General features: G+C 41.6%; 1 protein-coding gene across 1 annotated transcript; it reads left to right on the top strand.

Annotated features, from left to right (window-relative positions):
- The first annotated feature begins 379 nt into the window (after positions 1-379).
- On the top strand, positions 380-21,918 carry IMPA2 (inositol monophosphatase 2). The gene is made up of 8 exons (XM_058811612.1): positions 380-578; positions 6,694-6,827; positions 11,275-11,379; positions 12,872-12,917; positions 15,174-15,282; positions 18,752-18,860; positions 19,006-19,157; positions 19,974-21,918. Exons 1-8 carry the CDS (start codon positions 456-458, stop codon positions 20,087-20,089), a joined length of 894 nt encoding a protein of 297 aa, XP_058667595.1. The 5' UTR covers positions 380-455; the 3' UTR covers positions 20,090-21,918.
- The last annotated feature ends 530 nt before the right edge of the window (positions 21,919-22,448 follow it).

Genomic DNA, 22,448 nt, shown 5'->3' with positions numbered 1-22,448 from the left:
CCCAGCCTGGCGGTCCCGGCGCCATGTCAGGAGGGGCGGCCAGGCCACGGCCACGGCGATGGCGGCGCAGCCTGCCCTCCACATCCTGCATCCCGCATCCGGCATCCCGCACCCTGCCCTCCGCATCCCCCTGCGCACCCTGCCCGCCGCATCCCGCCCTCCCGGCGCGACCCCGGCGCTGCTCCCCGCGGTACCGCCGCCTCTCCCGGCGCTCCTCCGCCCCCGGGGCTCACCTAAGGCCAGCGCCCAGCGCCCAGCGCCCGGCCCGCCTTCCCCATTGACCGCGGCGGCCGTCTCTCTCCGCCCCGCTGCGCTCTGGGCGGGGCGCGGCCGGGGCGCGCAGTGACAGCACCGGGCGGTGTGAGCGCCCGGGGCATCCTCGTCGGCGGGCGCTCCTGGGCGGGGAGCCGGGCCCCCCGCGCCCCCCGGCCCGCTCCAGCAGCGCGGCCGCCGCGATGAAGCCGTGCGAGGAGGAGGAGGAGGAAGGGCGGGCGGCGGCGGCGGCGGGCGGCGGCGGCGGGGACCCCTGGAAGGAGTGCGCGGAGGTGGCGGTGCAGCTGGCGCGCCGCGCCGGGCAGGTGAGAGCCGGGCCGGGCTGCCCCGCGGCCGGAGGCGCCTCTCCGGTGTGAGGGAGGGCCGTGAGGGCGCCTGGCCGGGGCGCAGGGCTGAGGAGGGGGAGGAGGGCGGCGGGCTCGGCACCCGCTCAGCCCGGCCGCCGGCGGAGCCCTCGGCCCCGGGAGGGATGGCGGCAGCGGGGCCCCATCCCGAGGGGACCCCAGAACTGGGGGGGCACATCCCTCGAGGGCCCCATCCCGAGGGAACCCCAGAACTGGGGGGGCACATCCCTCGAGGGCCCCATCCCGAGGGACCCCAGAACTGGGGAGGGACACATCCCTCGAGGGCCCCATCCCGTGGGGACCCCAGAACTGGGGGGGGACACATCCCTCGAGGGCCCCATCCCGTGGGGGCCTCATGCCGCGGGGCCACTTCCCGCGGGGCCCCAGCCTTTGGGGGTGCTTCCCTCGGGGGTTGCATCCCCTCGAGGGGCCCCTGCTCTGGGAGGCCCCATCCCTTGGCGGTTGCATCCTTCGGGGCCAGCATTTGTTTTCCAGCAGCTTGTGCAGAGAAAAATAACCGTGTCAAGGAGGTTTTCTCTTGTTGGATCTGGCAGAGTCCTCAGAGTGGCCGAAATTCACTTGCTAGGGACAAATGGCTGTGTGAGGAAGGTCTGTAGTAGCTTATTTCAGATCCTTGTTTTGACACAGCAGGTTAGTCTGCTCAGGAGACATCCTTACCCCACTCTGTGCAGCAGCAGAACTTCTAACAGAGCCAAGAAGTGGGATCAGCAGATTGATTGATTGAGAAACTGGGTGAAACACAAATTTATTCAGCAATGTATATTTCTCTCTCCCTTCCATTCTGCTCCATTTTGAAACATGTTTCATACCAATACACTGTGATGTAAGAAGCCCCCTCTTCTGTCTGTGAGTCCAAGACCCATAACTTTTCCTTAGGATGTGTTATTAAACATATTTTCTCCTTAGTGAAAAACAACTACACAGATGAGCAGAATGCCAGAGGAGAGGAGACTTGTTTTAATAATACAGGGACTAAATGGATAATCCAAATCAGGATGACAGGTCATGCTCTCACAGACTCTCAAAACAGGAGTTTCTCCGGCACAGTCATTCTGCCAGCCATTTCACAAGAAGAGACTCATGAGTTGCTCAAGCCTCCACACCTTATTTCTCAAAATACCAATTTGTGAAGCCAGCTTTAAGCTTCCCCAATCATTTCACTTGCTTAGAAAATCACAGCTGAGCGCCTTTTCCTGGAAGAAGTAAACATTCTGTAAGGCTAATCCTTGAATCCGAAATCACAGTTTGCCATTGCTACCTTGCAAATGGCAGGAAATAGCTGATTCCTTGGCAGGCCAAATTTCAACCAGCCAAGGATGTTGTTTAAGTAGAGCTGCTAAGGAATCTTTTTTTGTTACAAAAGACACTGGAGATCCTTCTGGAAGAAAAGGAGCAGGTACGGCTCTATTCTTTTATTTAGGTGTTCTCAAACGAAACTAGAGCTAAGGACACCTAGTGCAGTGTAACATGCATTTGGTAGGACTGGAATTTTGTTGAAAATTGACTGACAAAAATGGGTGTTATTTTGATCACCAAAAGCAGTCAATTCCACTAGTCAAGTTTATTTTTTTCTTCTACTTCTCTTCCCATCCCTCAGACCTTTCCACCTGCACCTCCATCCCCAGAAATCTGCTTGCACTCTCTGTCTCCCCAGATCCAACTCCAGTCTCCATCCCTGCATGGGACTTTGCCTCTTCAGCCTTTCTTCTAAGGGGCTCCATTTCTCAGGAGTGTGGCAGGTTAGAAAGGGTTGGAGTCATTAAAAAATGTCCACAAGACTCTTGGCCTGAAGAAAAATGTGCACTTCCAGATTTTGGATTTCTAGGAAAAGTCAACCAGTAATAGAGTTTTCTGTTCCCCTTTTGGCTTATACATCTACTTGATTTGTATTGCATTGTGTTTCATGACTATAGATAAAATATATCTTCTTTCCAAGAGGTAGGTGTCTATACTCTAGAATAGTTTCTTCTAAACTTAAAAGGCCAATAAAGTGATGCTTCTTTATATGTATATATAAGTACATATACATGTACACATATATGTGTCAAAAGTGTTGTTGCTGGGGTAACCTCTATTACTGGGTTAAAATAATTGCTTGTCCTGCTGTTTAGTTCTTATTACTTTTATGAAATATCACAGGCTCTCATTTAATATATATGGCTGTTTCATAACGAGAATGGTCATGGTTTTGTAATGTCTGTAACTGACCTGCTTTAAAATTCACTCTGTAAGGCCACAAATAACTGCACTTTTTCAAGCTTCTCTTCTGCTTTTTCCTGTAAGTAAGCTGCTTGCTCTGTTCATGAGAGTACACCCATAGGTTTGATATGACTTTTTGCTCAAGAAAAGCAGCCATGACCAGTCTGTGCATCTTTGATGCTGTTAAGAGCACTGAGTAATATCTGCACCGTTCTCTCCAATTGCAGAATTGGAAAAGCTTTACCAAAATGAGTAAACATACATCCAGATAAAAATAACAGTAAGAAACTAACACTAGGACATAATATGCTGAAGTCAAAGCCTTTTTTCCCCTTTTTTCTTTTTTTTCTCTCTTATTTTTCTTTTTTCTTTTTTTCTGAAAAATAATTTTATGAGGCATAAGAGACCTAGCAGAATACCTCTAAAAAAAATAAAACTACAAAACTTTCACTGGTATCCTAAAAAGCCAAAATTTTTTTTCCCTGATGTTAGGTCCCAGGGGAAATTTTTAGGCTACTTTCATGTAACATGGACAGATGTTTTAGCAAACCAGATTGGAATTTCCTGAATTATTTGCAGGTACTCATGCTTTTTATCTAGGTGTTTGATTTCATCAGTGAGCAAATATTTCAGGACAGTATTGCAAGTATCCAAAATCCATCTCTGATCTCCCAGACGTGTATGGTGAGTGCAAGCAGTATGGTGAAATGAAATATCTGACATGAGCACACTACTGCAGGTGGCTCTCCTGGCAGGTATTGGGGGAAAAGGCATATTGAACCTCTGTCTTCTTCATTCTGCTTTGTTCGAATAAATTTTACAAAGGCATTAAAATAGGAAGAGTCCAGACTGACTGAGCCCCAGTGTCTCCATTTCTCCTGCTCCATGGGAATGAAGGAGGGGGCAGGGAGAGCCTGGTCCTGCTCTGTGGTGTGGTCTCCATGTAATCATGTAAATGTCCCTCACTTTGCATAACCCCCCAAATGCTCCCAAGCAGGGTATTAGGATAAGATCTGCATTAGAGGAGGGGCAGCAAGGGCTAAGAGTGTTAAATGGTTCTGCTGTAAATAACCATGCTCCCAAAAATCAGTTGCTTAGAAATTGCTGAAAAATCTCAGTAATCTAAAGACAAGCCCTAGCACAGGAATAAAGTCTAGTAAAATACATTTAAAGTCAAATTACAGCATCTTGATTGCCAGTTTCATCGTTCAATGTGGATAAGGTGCAACCTCCTGTTTCCATTTCATCATCCTGTAGTTTCTCTGGTTTCTGCTTGCCTGCTACCTGTAACCTAGAGTGAGACTTCTGTGGAACCCCACTTCCTTCTGGAAAGATCAGGCAATTGTAGCAGGTATCCACAGACATTATTGTAAGGTTTTTGCAAGGAGAGCAGTTGAGTGATGCTCTCAAGGTATTCTGAGGCAGCAGGCTCTAACACTCCTTTGCAGGCAGGTGACTTTTAGGGATTTTTCAACATAAATTGAATTCTACACTGCTCTGAGCTGTTTGATCCTTTTCCAAAGAATAAAAGTTTTCATTAATTATGCAGGAAATGTGATCCTTGTGTGGGGCTACTCTGGCTTGAGCTGCATACCTGTACAAGCTGCAGCAAGTGCATGGGGTCCCTTTTGTCAAGCCTTTTGTAAGTGGCAGAGAATTGGCAGAATCAGAGGTGTCCCTCCTGTGTGCTGTAGGTGAGCCTCCACTGATGTGGTGCCCATTTGTGGGTGGTGACCTCAGCCCAGCACCATGACTTGTCTCCTCCTCTGCCTATGACATTCTGCTTGCACAAGAGGTGGGCAGAAGCAGCTCATTGCAGGGGGTAAGTGCTGAATGTGTGTCGTGGCTCCTTGGCATGAGCCCACAGAGGAGATGGGTGACAGGGCCATCGGCCACCACTTCAGAGTGCAGGCACACCCTTGGCTGCTCCACCATGCTGGCCACCAGAGAAACAGACAGGTTAAAGTTAAAAATGGTCGTGAGCAACGGGGTAAAGGATCAGAAATGGAAACATATTCATGTGCAAAGGGTTGTACTCAGACCGGAGAGATCAAGTGCCAGCACATGCAGTGCAATCAGCTGATTGCAGAGCACGTCCACAGGAGAGAGGTTTCATCTCCACTTTTTCTTTCCCAGCAAGGCTCAGGTATGATCTCACTGCCCTGCTGAGCAGTGGCACTGATTTAAATGGCTGCAAAAATCTCAATCTAGTATGCATTCAAACTGAATAGAAATCAAGAGCGTGGCATTGCTAAGAAGAAATTCAAATCTCTGTCAAAAGGAGGACATTCCTCATCTATTTCACTATGTGAAGTTCCAAGCGGTAAAGACGATAGGAAAGTAAGGAAGAACAAATAAAATAAAAGGTATCAGCATAGCAGATTTTTTAGAATACACAGCTGAGGGTGGTTGGAGTGTTTTGGATTTTGCTTTGGGCTGAAGATGAGCCCAAGGGCCTTGCTGGAGTTAGTTTTATGCTTCTATCATAAATCCTTCAAGACAACCACACAGGGCATTGAGAGGAGTAAAAAAATGAACTGTGGTTAATATTTTGATATACTGTAATGAACTTTAGCAAGGCCTCAAACTGGAAAGTACTACCTGTCCTCACAAGCTCAGTAAATAGGCACAACTGTTTTACAGCTCACAGAGCAGAAGGATTAGTCCAGATACCTTCTATAGTAATGCAATAGTTGGCCATATCCATTATTTGTCAGATCAATTAGCTCACTCTTCAAATATAGTATTTTATACTATAAAAATCAAGAGTTGAGATGACATTTGGGAGTTTCTGATTCCCTTTCCCGTGCATAATGCAAAAGAACCATTTTCTTTGGTCATCAAGTATTTCTCAATGGTTTTAAAATACTTTGATCAATGGAAATTTAGTTAAGCAATTTAAATATATAAATTTTAGATGGGAGTTACAACGTTGATCTTGTTGCTGCTGGGTTACAAATAAGTGGTGCTTAATTTTTGCTTTGTTTTGGATTGCTTTTTTTTAATTTCACATAATTTATCATTTTCACTGAATGAAAAATAAGTGATCTCCTTTTGCATCCTGTCCCTTTATTTTTCTTTTTGATGAAGAAGTGGGGGAAAAAAAACAGAACAGAAAGAAAATGGGGGAAATGGTGAAAAGCTTTCGTTAAGTGTTTTCCCATATATGCATTTGTACTTGAGCTTGTAACAGTAAATCTGGAGAATCAGATAAAGACATTTCCAGAAGAGAGTCAGGGTTAAATCATTGGTTTCATATCTAGGGAAAGCTTCAATTTTTTTTCTTGTTAAATATATGGCAATTCTTTGGAAACCAGAGGGTGGTCAGCATTTAAAGTTCAAAAAAAAAACACAAAACCCCCCAAAAAACAATGTGTCTTTGTTGGCAAAATGGAAACCAGTTATGATTGCCTTATTGCATATCTTTTAAATTAAGAGAGTAGTGGGGTATTGGCCTTGTATAAGAAAAAAAAGGAAAAAGAACAAGAAGAAAGAAAAAGCGCTTTCCTTGAAAAATGCCTGAGCCTTGAGGTTTTTTCTTACCTTGTGTATGCTTTTGGTAATTTTCTAAATCATGATGACTGTCATCATCCTTTTATTTCCTTAGTTGCATCCCTTAATCAATCCTTTTCTGAACTGTCAAGAGTGGTTTTTGCAGAGTGATTCAAAATGCTGTGTTCCAAAAGAGTACTCATTAGCTCAGAAGGATTTTTTGTCAAAAAATTATAACAGCCTCTGGTAGAATTAGGCCTGCAGCTATTTTTCAGGATTAGCTGTATTTTTTTCAGTGAAGATATTATTTTAGTATGCACAGGCTAAATGCCCAACAAATCTGATTTATGAACTTCTGTTTCAGATTATTAGGAAGGCTCTAACAGAGGAAAAACAAGTGTCCACAAAGACATCTGCAGCAGATCTCGTGACAGAAACTGATCATTTTGTGGAAAATTTAATTATTTCTGTTCTGAAAGAGAAATTTCCTTCTCACAGGTGAGTGCCTGTAGAAACTATCAATGACCTTTTTTTGTCCTTTCCATGCTGCATCTCTGACTGGTATTTAAAGGGAACTTTAAAAGTCTGAGTATCCTTCTTATGTCTCTGTATCTTTCTTATATATTAACCTATTGTTCCTAACTTTTGTAGGACTCCTGTTTTTTGAAAAAGTAACATTTCCTTATACTTAATACTTTATATTTTCTGTGTTTCTTGATATATGTATTTAATAGCAATGTTTCCCCTGTAGGGACATCATGGATGAAGGTTTCATGTGGATCTCCATGATGTTCAGAATACTGGTCTGTTGCCTACTGTATAAGAATTATGCTAATGCTATCTATAAAATATAGCAGAAATATATGCTAGCAAAGGTCCCACCCTGCAGACCTTTCCTGTTGCCATCACACATATGCATTTGCCAGATCAGGAGAGGTAAAAGTGCATTTAATTACATTTACCTTGTGTTCTGTAGTGAGAAGATCAGTGGGAAGCAGGCCTGTTTGTCATCATCATCATTATTTGATGCCTACTCATAAACAGGCTATAAATTGCTACATGGGGTGTAAAACCAAGGTTTTAAAAGTGTATCAGGTTGTCAGTTCCTCTTGAATTATTGTGATCAACTTGAAAATAACAACTCAGCTCACATACAGATTAGAGAGAAGGTTTGTATTAGTTGCCAGGTTTGGTTTAATGCAGAGACTGACATTGATTTCTACATTTGACTTCAGTGGATAAAATTCATTTTCCTGCAGAGCCAGTGCAAGGCCTGTGTATCCTTTAAATAGTGTCTGACTCCCTTCTAACTGGGGGCATGCCTGATGGGGATGAGCCTTGCATTCTAGTGCTGTGCAGAAATGAACAAAGAGCAAAATCTGAAGGGCTCAGCTATTAATCTGATTGTCAGTGATGCTGCTGGGCAAAAAACCAACACCATAAGAAGGAGCAGAAAGCATATTTTTATACTCAATATGGCTTTCTAATACATGCTGTATGTGATGGCGTACTAAAGCAGTACTGTACAGCATAATGTGTGGTTCTTGGCTGCAATTCTCAAGAGAGTGCCAGGCTTTACAAGCCTATTATTTGTGTAATATTCCTTCTACTATTGCTGGCTGTGCTCTTCTCTCATCTCCTCTCTTATGTTAGTTTTTTTTTTCCATGAGCAGTCTGGCAGAGAACATAAAACCTACACGTTTCTCATAAAATGAAAATCACCAGACACACTCGAGTTACTCAGAAGGGGAACAAAAGTTGTAAGGTCAGCATAGGCCTAGCAACTGAAAAATCCCAGGTTTTATCAACTCCATACAGTTAACTTCTGACTTTAAAAGTAAATGAAGGAACTGCCATTTCTTCAAGACAATCTTATTTTGTTGATAGTGGTTGTTGGGTTTGCTTAGAATTTGTTTAGATAATTAATGAATTTAGATTAAAAATAGATTAAAGCTAAATTTAACTAGACTAGATTAAAACACATGCAATGAGGAGTCCACAAAAACAGTCAGGAGTTAAACTGAAGTACAATTAAAATATTAAAATGTCATTTATATTGTATTCAGTCTTTCCCTTAAGCAGGCTGCTGAAAGCTGCACTGAAGATTTCTGTGATTTCTTTTTCTTCTAAATCATCTTGATTCTTATGTCCTCTGAATCAAAAATGGACTTTGGATGTTAGAAAAATTAAAAGGGATCGTATTAGATTCTGCCATTTGCGCTGAGGCGATTATGAGTCTTGAGATACTGGGAATGTACTCAGAACTACAGAGAAATACTAGGAAAATCCATTCAAAAAGTAATTCTGTCCCATGTTTCTTTTTTCTTCTTGGTTAAATGGTATATATCACACTTCATTACACTTTTTAATCACGTTTTAATCTTTGCTCACTTTTTTGTACTCTGATGTGCCCCAGAGATGTTTTTTCAGATAGATCCAAGAGTTGTGGGTAGGCACAGCCAGACTACCAGGGGCTGCTGGTTGCAAAAGGCTATATCAACATTTACCCTTGCTATTATCACACAAACTGTCATCTTTTGTGTTCCTTGTGGCCTTAATTCTGTAGACATTAAAATCAACATACAGGAGTTTAGGAGGGTTACATCCAACTCTGGCTTCCCGTTGTTCTGTCCTAGGATCTCCATATGGGGATAGGTGAGGCACCTGCCCAGACTGAATCTCCTGCATTTGACTGGGCATCATTCCTGCAGCACATTATGGTGTGTTACAGCTTCCCTGCTGCTCCTGCAATGAATTTCAGAGTGGCATGAACAGATGTAGTCTAAAGCTTGGCTAGAATGACTAGACTCATTTTCAGTGGGAGTGAAGTGTAATCCAGATTTGAGCAGAGGTCAGCGGAGCTGGCAGGCTGGCATGGTAAATTAACTATTTTAATGGGGTGGGTACCCTTGCCACTTCTCAAGCTGCTCCTAGAATTTACTCCAACACATCACACTGGGTGTTTTGTTTCATTTTTACGGGACACAGAGCAAGACATCTGAGGTGACCTTGCAGAACTCTCACATTTCCCAGTGTTGTGTAGCAGTAAGGGAGGTGTTTTGTTACCCATTAGCCCAGATTTCTTAAAATGTGCACCTAATTTGGTCTACATCCATTTTGGAAAAATTGCTCTTGAGCATGAAGGTTTTATCAGTGGCACTGCTGTGCCCCACCTCCAGGTTAGCATTTCTGAGCTCAGGGACTGCAGCATCACACCCCCACTGTGAGGGAAAGGTGAGGGACTGGCTCATGGTGCTTCAGGGCAAATCATCTTACACAGAAATACTCCTGTCTTTAATGACGTTCTCATTTCACCTTTCTTTGGCCAGACAGCAGCTGTAGTTCAAGCTCCAGCTGGGGGAGCTGACAGAGGGTTGAAGCAGAGGTATCATTTATGTGGAATATGGATAATCTGAGGTAGGATGGAAGGTGCTCCACCTTCCAGATTAACTTCCTCTGCATCCAGCAGCACAGACAAGGCATATTTAGGTTTGGATGCTGATTACAGGATTTGTGAAAGCAAAAGTCAAGTGATAAAGCACCAAAAATACAAAATAGTGGAATATTTAGAGCAAGGAGCCTGCAAAGTGTTATGTTAAACTGAGAGTTTCAAACACCTGTTAAAGTCTTTCTCGTTTCTCAGTTGTGCGTTAGCACTTTGTCCTTCAGCTGTTTCTTTTAATGGAGATGAAAATAGTAACAAACATTTCCTAATTCCCTCTTTGTACCAGCTGGGGGTCTGTAATGCCATCAAAATAGTCTGTTTCTGCTTAGGTTGAGGCAGAGTAGCATTTGAAAAATTCAAAAAGTCACCTCCTGTGCTGTCTGCAGAACATTTTAAACTCATGGCTTCAAGTGTTATCTGGAATAATGAGGTATAGGTTGAAGACATTAAATAAAATAAAATAGCTGCTACTCTAGTCCTAGGGAAGGACTCTTTTGCAAAAGATATTTTCTCTTTATTTTATCCTATTTTTCTTTCTCTTTGTGTCTTTGAAAGAAGCTTTTTTGTCTTCAAGCATTTGCAGAAACTCTGAATGCCACTACCAGCTGCTCAAATGTGAAACCACCAGCAAGATTCAGTACTAGCAGTTGGATTCCACTCCTGCTGTACATAAAGGATTTTATTAAAATCTGTGAGAGTAGCACCTGCACATCTCTTACAGAAAGAGACCTTGGGCAGTTTATGGGAAAGCAGGGATAATTAAGGTTGACAGGAAATGTGCCAGAACTGGATGTTCGTTTCCCAGGGAAAAAGGAGGGAAAAAAACTACTAAAAGAAACTGGGACAGAACAACAGAAGAGAAGATGATCTCAGATTTCATTTTGTGCCTTGTGCATCCAAACAACAAACAAACAAAAAATAATTTGTTGATTTTTTTCTAGGTCATGGGAAAAAGAAAGTCCCGCTTTGTAAACCTCTTCATTTCCTGAGTCAGATTACTGTAAAAAATACAGATAGGAGCAAGATTGTGGATTTTCTAAGAGTATTATTTCCTTCTGACTGAATTTGACTGCAGAAGAGAAGCACATACAGTTTGCAGTTTGTATTAGTTACTGCAAGAGACTCACCTAACCCATAAAATTATATTCTGCATAAAATAATCTTCTCCTTGAGTTCCAGGAATGCCAGTTCAAATCCATTTCTGCATTCATTTTCATGGCTTCCTTAATGGTGTATTGGGGAAATGTACATAAATAGAGTTCATTTTTGCCATGTATAATAGTATGCTGTAGAGTTGAGAACTCTCCCTCAAAGTCTTTATGAAAGTTACCAATTCCCAAATTTAAAAAGCAGTATGTGTGTTTACATTTATACAAGAATGTTTTATGGAGAGAGGGAGAAGTTCTCTCTTAAAAACTAGAATGATGGGGTTTTCCTTTCCAAGTCTTGTATCTAAGCTAATGTTCTGGGATACTTGTTTTACCCTTGCACCAAATGCAGGTTCATTGCAGAAGAATCCACTGCTGCAGGTTCCAAATGTGTCCTCACCGACAGTCCCACCTGGATTATTGACCCTGTTGATGGAACGTGCAACTTTGTGCACAGGTAAGTGGCTTGGGAAACCCACCAAAACCCAAAATGTAGCTTCTCACAGTTCCTCCTGAAGATGCTTTTCCCTGGTGGGGACTCACACAGAGGAGCCATCCCTTTATCTCTTGGTACCTGGTGTGGTGTGTGTGGGGGAGGCTGTGTTTGTAGCAGTACCTGAGGGCAAGATGGAGTTTGTGCTGCTGCCCCCCCGGCTCACAGCCCCAGCTCACAGCTCTTGACTCAGAAACCTTGACTGTCAGCCCCAGCTCACGCTAACAGCTCCAGCTCACAGCCCCAGCTCACAGCCCCAGCTCACAGCCCCAGCTCACAGCCTCATCTCACACCGCCCATCTCACAGCCCCATCTCACAGCCCCATCTCACAGCCTCCAGCTCACAGCCTCCAGCTCACACTCCCAGCTCCCAGCCCCAGCTCACACCCCTTGGCTCCCAGCCCCAGCTCCCAGCCCTGCTCACCCCCAGCCAGGGCAGGTTACCGTGCAGGGAGAACAAGGCAGTGCTATGAGCACGCTTGGCCCAGCGCCTCCAGTGGGTTTTGCACATTCCTGCCGGGAGTTCTGCCCTTCAGACCCAGGCACTTCCTTCTTCCTGGGAAGTACCACCCCTGCATGGCAATGAGAAATGAGCTGTGCAGAGATGCTGGTGTTACATTTCTGAAGTGCCTCCACAACATTAGGGGTCCTTGCTGCAAAAATTAAGACTTTTAATTCATCATTCGAGTGTTAGGAGCTGTGAACTAATGACTATTCATAATATTTGTACTTAGAAACACTGCCTTATAGTTAGCAACTTAAAATAACTACAACTTTCATAAAGCAAAAAAAGAAAAATTTCCTTGACTTTGTTGCAATTACACAGAATTCCAGGGGAGGTAGGCAGTGTCATGTGGTGATGTTTCATGCAATTAAGTGACATTTCCTCTTTCTAGCAATATTTTCTGGACTTCCAAAGTCCTTTTTGAATTTTTTTTTTTAGAAATTAATTTATTTCAGTATTTAAAATGTAATAACTATACAGTAGTTAAAAGGACTGAATTAAATACATCACTTTGAAAAACATAGAGGAAATGGTTTCTTTTTATGTTGGTGTTAACAGCAAGGTGTCTCCACGCTACTTAATTGCCATCTCAGATGCAAAGCTTGAACAAAGTGTGTTCTTAAAAGCAATGACTTGTTATAGCATTAGTGGTTTTATACTGGATGATTCAATTACACTAAAGCAAAAACAACCCTAAAATATACTACATGTTCAGTGTAAAAATTGTGATGTCTTCATGAGTTTATTTCTTGCCTTCTCCAATATTAACTTACATTTGAAAAGGAATTGACAAAGTTAAAGAGGCTGACAAAGGAGAAATAGAGTAATGTCAAGTGCATTTTGACCAGTAAACTCACAGGACTCTATGTGGGGTTTTGTTGCCTAAGGGGGTTGCATGAGGAGTAAGTTAAGAGATTTTTCATCTCTTCATTCATTTCTTGCTTTTCACAGATTTCCAACAGTGGCAGTGAGCATTGGATTTGCTGTTAACAAAGAGGTATGAAGTCTGTTTTTTAAGATGGGCACCTGAGAGTTGGCTAGAAGTCTCAAAACCATGTGGGAACTTTAAATTGAAAACCAAAAATTTTAAAAATCAGTCACTGCTCAGGTTTTCCTATGCGTTTTAAAAGCATCTGATCACACATCTAAAATCATAGTCCTGCAAAACCTGTTTATGCCAACTGGCAATTAAAAAAAAATCTATGAATTATTAAAAGTATTATGGGATTTATTTGGAGAAGAAGGAAGTACTGGTGTGAGCAAGGTTCAGTTAGACAAAACCATAATAAGTTCAATTTAGTGCTGCCTCTTCATAATTTAAACATATATCCCAGTGTTCCTATGTTATTATTATTCCTGCTTTCCTGCTATCAGTATCTGTGAAAGCTAACTCCTGCTAGGAGTCAATGTAGAACTGATTTTATGAAGAGTGCAAAATTATGGGCCTAGTTCATTCAATCTACATTTGTATTTTTCTTAATGTAGTAAAATAGCTATATTTACCTCATGAGACCTTTCAGCCTAATTCCACAATTTTATAGTGAGGCTGGGAAGGTACCTAGCCTTCCAGTGTGCCATTTGGAATTTCCTAGCTAAAGTCTTTTGTGCTAGTGCCTTTTCTCCAGATGTTGCTGGTTTGCAATTTGATATATATCTATGAGGTAACTAGTTACTCAAATTGCCAATGAATGTGCCTCTTTCAGCCTAATTCCACAATTTTTAATATATGTATAGCTTTAAGCAAAGCCAGCAAAAATTCTGTGCAGTAACAACCAAGTTTTCAGATGTGCTAGTACCTCCTACTGATTTAAACAGAATAATGTTGTGTACTTCTCTGGTTAGAAGTTTTCCAGCATAGAAACTGCAGAGAAACACTTCCATGCTTTTCTGAAATTTATTCATTGCCAAAGGTTCTTTTGACCACTACATTTTATTACCAGACAGTTTTCGCTGATATTTATGTTTTCTAGAACACCATCATGATTTTGATGCTGCATATTTTGGGTTATGTAAACTAAACAAAGCTGAAACAAAAGTAAAGAATGATGTTAAATCTCCCTCAGTTAAATAATTAGGACAAGCAGAAAAAAGAGTAAACTGAAAAGGAGCCAAAGTACACACAAGGGAACTGGCCTGATTATAAGCCTTGAAGAAATTCCTGCAAGATGTCTTTAGGGAAAGAGTCTATAAATAGTGTGTCCCTCAAAAAAATCCCTTGGTTAGATGGGACCTCCAGGGTAGGGAGCCAGGACAGTCTATTCCCTTTAAATTGTCTCTGATGAACTCCAAGTGCAGCAAGAGAAGATTTGAAGTTTAGAACATCTGAGATGTTTTCTTGACCTTGTGGCCAACTTCAGACACCTCGGGCAAGTCATTTAATTTTTGTGTACCCCTAAATTAAATAATGCTCATATTACTGATCTAGGGACAATTTTCAGAGCTGACCCTTGAAGTTTGTAAAGTGCTTTAAAGTCTTTTGATGGAGCCTATTAAAGTAATAGAAATTTTAAATACCAAGGGTTTAATTCTGACCCTCTTTTTGTTGGTAAACAGAATCTCCCATGAAAAGTCCAGTGTTGCACATTCTTAAGCTTTCATGGAGGGTATTTCTGTCGAAACTCCTTCTCTTGGAGTCCTGTGACTTCAAGAAATTTTTACAAAAGGATTTTGCAGAGAAGGATTTGGACAAGTGACTAGAGTGTACTGCTTTGATTGAAAAGGCAGAAAAATTCACTGCACCACCAAAGCTGAGATGCCTCCAAAAGCATCCACTGTTAATAAAGAGTGCCGTGACTCCTGAGTTTGGATGCCTGACTGATCCTGGGGCTGTAAATCTTTGTGGTCCAGTCAAGGTCAGTGGGGTTGCTTCAAGGGGTAACTGCTCACCAGTGAAAGCAAAGCATTCAGAGTCTTGCCTCAGAGGTCTTGTGTATTTTCAGTAAAAACATTTCAATTGCATTTGAAAACTACTCAGTGTTTATTCCATTCTAATGTGAACAGAAACAAGCTGTGAGTAAGGATTTAGAGGATCAGGAACACCTTGCATTAACTTTTCTTTACAAACTGAATTTTATATGACCTATGTCTCCATATCGCAGTAATAGTAAAATTATTCCAGTTTTTTAGCATCAGTGTAATCTTTATTATGTGTACCAATTGAAATATTGCTGATCTTTTTGCCATTAGTAGTTGTTTATATTTATGATGAGTAATTTGAGTTGCATTCATTTCTTTCCTTTTCAAAATCTTAAAGCTTGAATTTGGTGTAATTTACCACTGCACTGAAGAACGATTATACACTGGTAGAAGAGGTCAAGGGGCATTTTGTAATGACAAAAGGCTTCAGGTATCAAAAGAGACAGGTTGGTCTAGATTTTGTTAGAACTCTAAAAGGAATATATTAATTTTGTTTCAGAGTTGTTGCAAATCATCATTAGGATAATGAACATCATTATCCTGATGGAAAGTATTTCACCTGCATGATAATTTTGTTGTTTTGTGTTTGTTTTTTTTCTGAAAAATCACTTTCCTCCTTTTCTTTTTAAAATATACATCTGAATATTAACTATTTAAATAATCCTAAATTATTTTGCTTCACAACCACTGTTTAAAATAAGGAAGAATGTGTAGATTCACCAGTTTCATTCCAGCTGAGCCCTGGCATAATTTATTATAAGCAGGATGCAATGGGAATGGTGAATCAAATTCAGAGTACAATTGTGGCTGCTATTCACTTCTTTTCTGATGATCTTGTACGTCACAGAGTGTCTGATGTCTGTAGGCAAATGTGCTAAGAGTGAATTTAAGGGTGCATGCTTCATTAGGGCTCTTTAACAGCTTGCTCTGGTGTGTGAGGTTTGTTTCCTTGTACAAGGAGCCAGCAACACTTGGCCAACGCTTGAATGGAATTCTTTTATTTTTTATTTATAGTTAAACCAAGTCATAGACCTGTTTGTTTACTAAATGATCATACAAAATAATAATTTGGCATTATTTAGAAAAGTTTTCTTTTAGGTAATCAAATTTCAGAGGAGAGCACAGCACTCAGCTGTAAGTGGAAGCAGACATATGCCAGAAATGTGCACCACTGTACACACAAGGTGGTAAAAATTTCACCCCAAAGAGAGATTTAATGAGCTCAAAACACAGTTAATTCAAGCATTTTGACATGCAGGTTTCTTTAGTGCCTGAGGCAGACCCTGCGTCAAAATTTCACCTGAAATTTGGGAAGTTTTGCTGTTCATCTAAGTTAATAGTGATCTGGGGTCTACATAGTTGGAGAGGCAGATTGTAAAGTCATTATAAATCTTAAATCCCTAAGATTTTAATCACTGATTATACATCACATTTTTATCAGTGCTCAAATATCTCATATTCCAAAAAAGCCCATACTGGCAGAGACTATTAGGGAGACCAGGGGTGCTCCCAGCTGGACTGCATGAACCACTGTGGAAATGGTCCCACATGCTTTTGCAGTCAGAGAGTTCTGGTTTCCAGCTGAGCAATGAACAATTTTGGCACATGTCACTTCTGCCTTCCTTTCTCTAGACATCCAGTCCATGTGGGTGTCTAGAACATAGCAAGGGAAATAGACCTTCTGCCCTTCCAAAGGCTTTGGAATTTTCTTTTGTTTTGAGATACATCATTTTGTGGTGGGAAATTTTCACCAATGAACCTGGATCTGCTGTAATCTCACTCCCACTGATATTGTAAGTGTTTTAAATCTCAATTCCTCTCTAAGGGCTGTGGCTTCAGTGAAATAAACCAGCCCTGGAAGACAGACTTGTGTTTCCCTCTACCTGCCACTGGAATTGAGGTGGCCATGATGTGTTTGAGACCTAAGCTGTCATGTCACTTGCTGACATTTGTTTTCAGGAAATGCGATTGTTGTATGATGTTGATCTACACTTATACATTCATTGTTCAGGCTTAATCATCTGAAATCACAGCCCAGGCAAACATTGTTCTTTGTCAACACCCAGTTTTGCAGAGGTTTGCTAGGGAGTCCATGCAGCTATGATACACTTAAATGAAGGATCCATCTTCCCTGTTATCTTGAGTAATACTTTCTTCTTATGCTTAGATTCATGTCGGGCCTTACATGTGCTAATACTGTAAATGTATTTGCTTTTTTAATCTTCTGGGGTCTTATGATCTTTTCCTCATAAATTTATCCATACCACTGTTAAATCTTTTCTACCAAGCCCATATATTGAATTCCTGAAATGTCATAGTGTCTTGTGATCAGTCAGCTCCTTTTCCTAAGCAGAGACCTACCTCTTAGTTGCCTTAGTCTATTCATCCAATTTCCAGCTGTAGCCTTGAGGAAAATTGAAGAGATCTGTCTATGCATTAGAAATATTTTTAATAACATAAGAATAACTGTCTCAGTTACAACCCAACTATGACTGGCATATTGTGAATGCTTGGTGCATTTCTGCAAGGGGATGGACATTAAATGTTCTCTGATTATAAACTGGGTCTCTTATGCAAAATAATCTAAGGCAGATTCCTTTCACCATCCAGAATTTTTAGTAGTGGCTAAACAACAAATACCCTACAGCGTGCCTGGATTGGTGTTTTTGTTTTAACACAGTAATTTAAAAGGCAGCAGTTGAATCTATGTTCTCCCAGTTAGTATTTGTGACACCCTATAACTTTTAATCTAATTACGTACCTGTTACTTACCTACCATTTTACCACATTGCTTGAATCCATAAGGTTCATCTGTAATAGTAAATTCTTTGGTAGCCTGTTTAATTAAATGGTGCCCCACTCCTGCTTAATTTGCTCTCAAAAACCTCCTTGCTCCTTGTGCAGAGCACTTTCAGCTCAAGCAGGAGCTGTAAGAACCAGGCAGAGGTTGCCTGCCTGCAGGAATGCCTCACCTTCAGCCCAGGCTAGGAGGTGACACCTGGCATGGGGCACAGCCCAGTCAGTGACTTCTCAACCACTAAACCTTTGAGTTTTGCCATGCCTTTAATGCCTCTGAGTTCAGCTGGCACAGGAGGAGCAGGGACACTTGGCATTTGATCAACCATCTCCACCTACACTGGCACACTCTTATTGTAGCCTGGCAGTATTCAGATCTCACATGAGAAGTGCTTCAACACCTTTCGAGTCACTGTGAGTCTCTCCTTTGTACACAAGGCTGGAATCTCCATCTGCTCTAGGACAGCATTGCCTTTGCTGAACACAAGACAAATAGAACTTTCACAGATTATTATGATTATGATTAAAAATACTGCTTTAATTTGTCATAAGAAGGGATTTTTTTTTCTGTGATAAGGTGTCTTCAGTCTTTGAAATGCCAGAGTGGGCTGTTTCTAGATGACTGGTGATTTAGGGAGAAACTTTTCTTTCCTCTTACTGGGTTCCCAAATGTTTATAATTGGTTAACAAATTACATTAGAATTCCCTATTCAGGAACCATTGTGTTTTCAAATATGAATAGATTAACATCATTAGAAGTTACTAGATTATTTTATTTGACTGCTAATATTAGTGAATTTCCCTAAAGGTGACTGGTCAGTGAAATAAAACAATGTATGGAAAGAGAAGTAATGTAAGAATGCATTCTTGATTTTAATCCTCCTGTTTTGGGTTTTGTTTTTTTTTAAGTGTGTTTTGAACAGACCATTTGATAGGAGAAACCTAGTCTTGCTTGAATTTCTATGCAAAGTTGTCACTTTAGGAAAAAGTTTGGGGTAGAACAAGGGGCGTGGAAATTATTTTTGTGTGAAAAGTCCATTAGTGTTTAATTTAAAAACAAATTTATGGAACCTACCTGGAAGCTGCTGAATTAATGGAAACATCTCTCTACCATTGCAGATATCTCGAAGGCCTTAATTTTAACAGAAATTGGTCCAAAGCGTGACCCTGCAACTTTGAAATTGTTCCTTGGTAACATTGAGAGACTGCTCAAGGCCCAAGCACATGGGTAAGATGTTTTACAGCATATGTCTCACGTTTGTGACCAAAAAGTCTTTAAAAAAAGTAATTAAAAAAAAAAGATTGAAACAGTGTGTTGTACACCTAGGTTGAAGTCAAAAGCATTTTCTTCTTTGTGTTGCTGTGGGGTGCAGGGTCCGTGTCATCGGGAGCTCCACGCTGGCCCTGTGCCTCTTGGCGTCCGGCGCTGCAGACGCCTACTACCAGTTTGGCTTGCACTGCTGGGACCTGGCAGCAGCCACTGTCATCATCAGAGAGGCAGGTGGCACTGTGATAGACACTTCAGGTGAGCAAAATGCCCTTGCCTTTCCATTGACTGTTGGGGGACTGGGTGAGTGTCACCCCTGTGGCTCTACCTCATTTCTAGCAATATCCTGTAGAAACATCTGTACCCTCCACTAGGCTCAGGCTGGTTATTCAGAACACACTGATGTAATTCTAGCATGGGCTTTCAGCACATCGAAGGTCTTCTGAGTCAAACTGTATTTCCATGACTTTGAGTAATTCCCTTAAAGCCTCGTATTCGCAGTAAGGAACCAGCCCAGGAGATTGGCAGGTACACTCAGACATTCCAATTAGATTTCAACAGGGACATCCTCCCAAGAAAGGAGGACTCTGAGTGACCAGTTTGGACATCTGTGGCTAGAAACTACTCAGAGGGAGTAAAGGACAGCACAGTCTCCAGATTATTGCTTAATTAATTTAGATGGTACACATCTCAGAGTAATGGTTTACTGGTGACCAGTACCTGGATACTGTGGAAAGGTCTGGTCAATTAAGAAGTGTAATGAATGAACTGATTGAACTAATGAACTGAATTAACAAATTTCTGTCCTATTGTTAGAAAAGGGGAATACTGCTTTTATTGTTTACTACTGAACAAATCCAGGCATTCACTGTTCCTCTTGCATACTTTGGATCTGTATCTAGAATTTTATAGAATAATTTTTTGCTGGAGATTTCCATGTAGGCGTTGTTGAGTTAGGTTGTCCTACCCACCCCAAAAGGAGCTACATATAAAGTTGTTTCTGTGTTTCTGACCCAATCTAATTACAGGATGGCTTATATTTAAGGCACTTCTCATTAATCCTCTTGTCCTCAGGGGGACCTCTGGACCTTATGTCCTGCCGAGTGATTGCTGCAGGCACGAGAGAGATGGCCATGTTCATAGCTCAGGAAATACAAACCATTCACTACCGGCGCGACGACGAGAATTAAACGCTCCTTGGGCGGAGCTCGCCCTCTGAACCGCGTAATGTTTGTGAGATGGGTGTCCTGAAAGGGTATGTGATTGCAGCAGGATGGTTCCTGGGGAGATTTTCTGTGTCAAATATTTTTTATAAATTTATTACATGTGGGAAGGCATAGGGAGATTTTTAGACCTCCTAAGAATCGTGTTTCCTTTTTAATATGTATCTCTTTCAGCAGTATCTTTTTTATAAGATAGAATATTTTACTTGTAGCAAATTAGTCTCAAAATTAAGTTGTAATTTCATATCTGTGGGGCTGATATTTAGTCTTTTGTAACACGCAGCTAAAAAATGGAACTTTATTTTTACAGATGCAGATCTCAGGTAAATGAGCTTTAGGACTGTAGTAAGGGAGGAGTAGTTGAGATGTGTGCCTATAATAATCCCCCTGTTCCAGGATGCTTAAGAATGCAATAAAAATGGCATTGTTATTTCCTAACGAGGTCACAGCTCTGTATCCATATATGTACATGTCTGTGTGTCTGTGTGTCTGTGTGTATATGTACACCTACCTGTGTCCATGCATGTATACACACACATCCCCTGCCAGGGATGTATGTGTATTTATATGGATACCCTGGATGTTTACAGAAACTTAGAGGATGCATAGACAGAAGAAAGCTAATATTGGAAGCTATTTTGAGGTAATGTGTTTTTTTTAGGCTACCTAGGTGGTTCCAGTCAGAGCTATCCAAATGGCAAATAGCAGAGCTGACCATGGAAAATGTTTAATTGTTTTACAAACTGCCCAGCTACTTTTGTTTCCCTTTGTCCCTCTGCATGGGCATAAATCATACTGTCCTGTAGGCCTCTGTAAGATACTCAAACCTGCAAACAATTACTACCATAGAGTACTTATAGTTAAAACCAGGAATATTGAACTCAAGCTGAGTTATTCACAGTATTAACTATGACATGCAGCAGTAGGAGGCCAGCAGAACAAAGCACAGTGTCAAAGAGCTGTTGATTTTAGAGAAACTTCAAGCAGAACAGCAGGATTTGGCCCCTTACAGGCAAGTTATTAAAAATATATACATAAGATATGCTTGCAAAACGTTGTAAGTCACATGCCCTTCTTGCACAATATAGTAATCCCACTTTTTGACCAGAAAAGCCTGTAAAATCAGTTACATAGATTTCCTAAATACACAGTTGTTCTCTATCCCTGTGTCTAGCCCATAATTTCTATTTAGATTGTGTTTTAAATCGTGAGCACAGGGAAAACACAAGTGTGTCAAGGAAAGCAGTTGATGTGAAATCACTTCTATTTTTTCATCAAAAATGTAATTAAAAGGTATCTCTTTTTTGCAAGAGTGCAAATTGAGTAAAGGAATGAGCCAAAAGAGTTGGTTAAAAATCTAACTTTTTTTGTACACTGCATGTGTAGACTTTTTAAACGTGTTCAGATATCTGCTTAGAAGATACAAACTAAACAATATTTTTTAAAAATAACCTTGTGTGTGTTTCTTGCAATGAAAAATGTTTTTCACTGAATATAACATGAAGTTCTGTGTGATTTCTTGATATTTTTTTCATGAGAAATACAGAATATTGACTGTGTGAGGAACATCTAAATTCAACTAAGGATGTAAAAGCTGATGGTTCTTTGCAGAAAATCAACACCTTCCATCACAGTGATGAACGTTTTGTCACTGCTCCCTTTTACTCCCTCCATCTCTTTGTACCCCTGTTTGGAAAAGGAGATTGTAAGCCCTCTGGGGCAGGAACTACAGTAGTTTGGCTCTGGGTTTTCACAGTGCTAATAGGATGAGATTCTGGTCCACAACTAGGCACTGAGGTGCTATAATAATACAAATAATAAATGCTAATGGGCTCGCTTGTCTCTTGTTCACTCTCCCCCCACGTCCCGAGCACAGAGAAGGTGGCAGTGACAGATGCAGGGCTTGGTGGCACTGCTCTGATCCCAGGCTGCTTAGCCCTGGCAGCCTGGGAGCAGCTGGAGCTTTGCTTGGGCTTGTGCCGTGCCTGTAAGCCCTGGAAGGAAGCTTATGCTGGCAGGGAACCAAGTGTGGGGGGAGCTCAGCCCCACCTCATCCACTCCCCCCTCACCCTGTCCCCACACTGCATGTGTGAGAGGCTGCTTGGTGGCTCTGTGAGGTGTCCCTGCAGCTCAGCTCCCTTGTACAAAGAGAGGCTCTGACCCAGTTAGGGCTGCCGTGCCCTGGCACTCCCAGAGCTCGGCAAAGCAGGGAAATCTGTGCATCCACTCCAATGGCACATGCCAGCGATTCACAGGGCTGGGAGCCAAGCAAGGCAGGAAGGGAGAAGTGCAGAAACCCAATCCCAAGTTCTCATTTGTGCCCAGG

Source organism: Ammospiza caudacuta, chromosome 1 (assembly GCF_027887145.1).
Source record: "Ammospiza caudacuta isolate bAmmCau1 chromosome 1, bAmmCau1.pri, whole genome shotgun sequence".
NCBI classification, from domain to species: domain Eukaryota; kingdom Metazoa; phylum Chordata; class Aves; order Passeriformes; family Passerellidae; genus Ammospiza; species Ammospiza caudacuta.
Note: the sequence above shows the minus strand (reverse complement) of the source record. Positions and strands in the feature narration are given on the sequence as shown.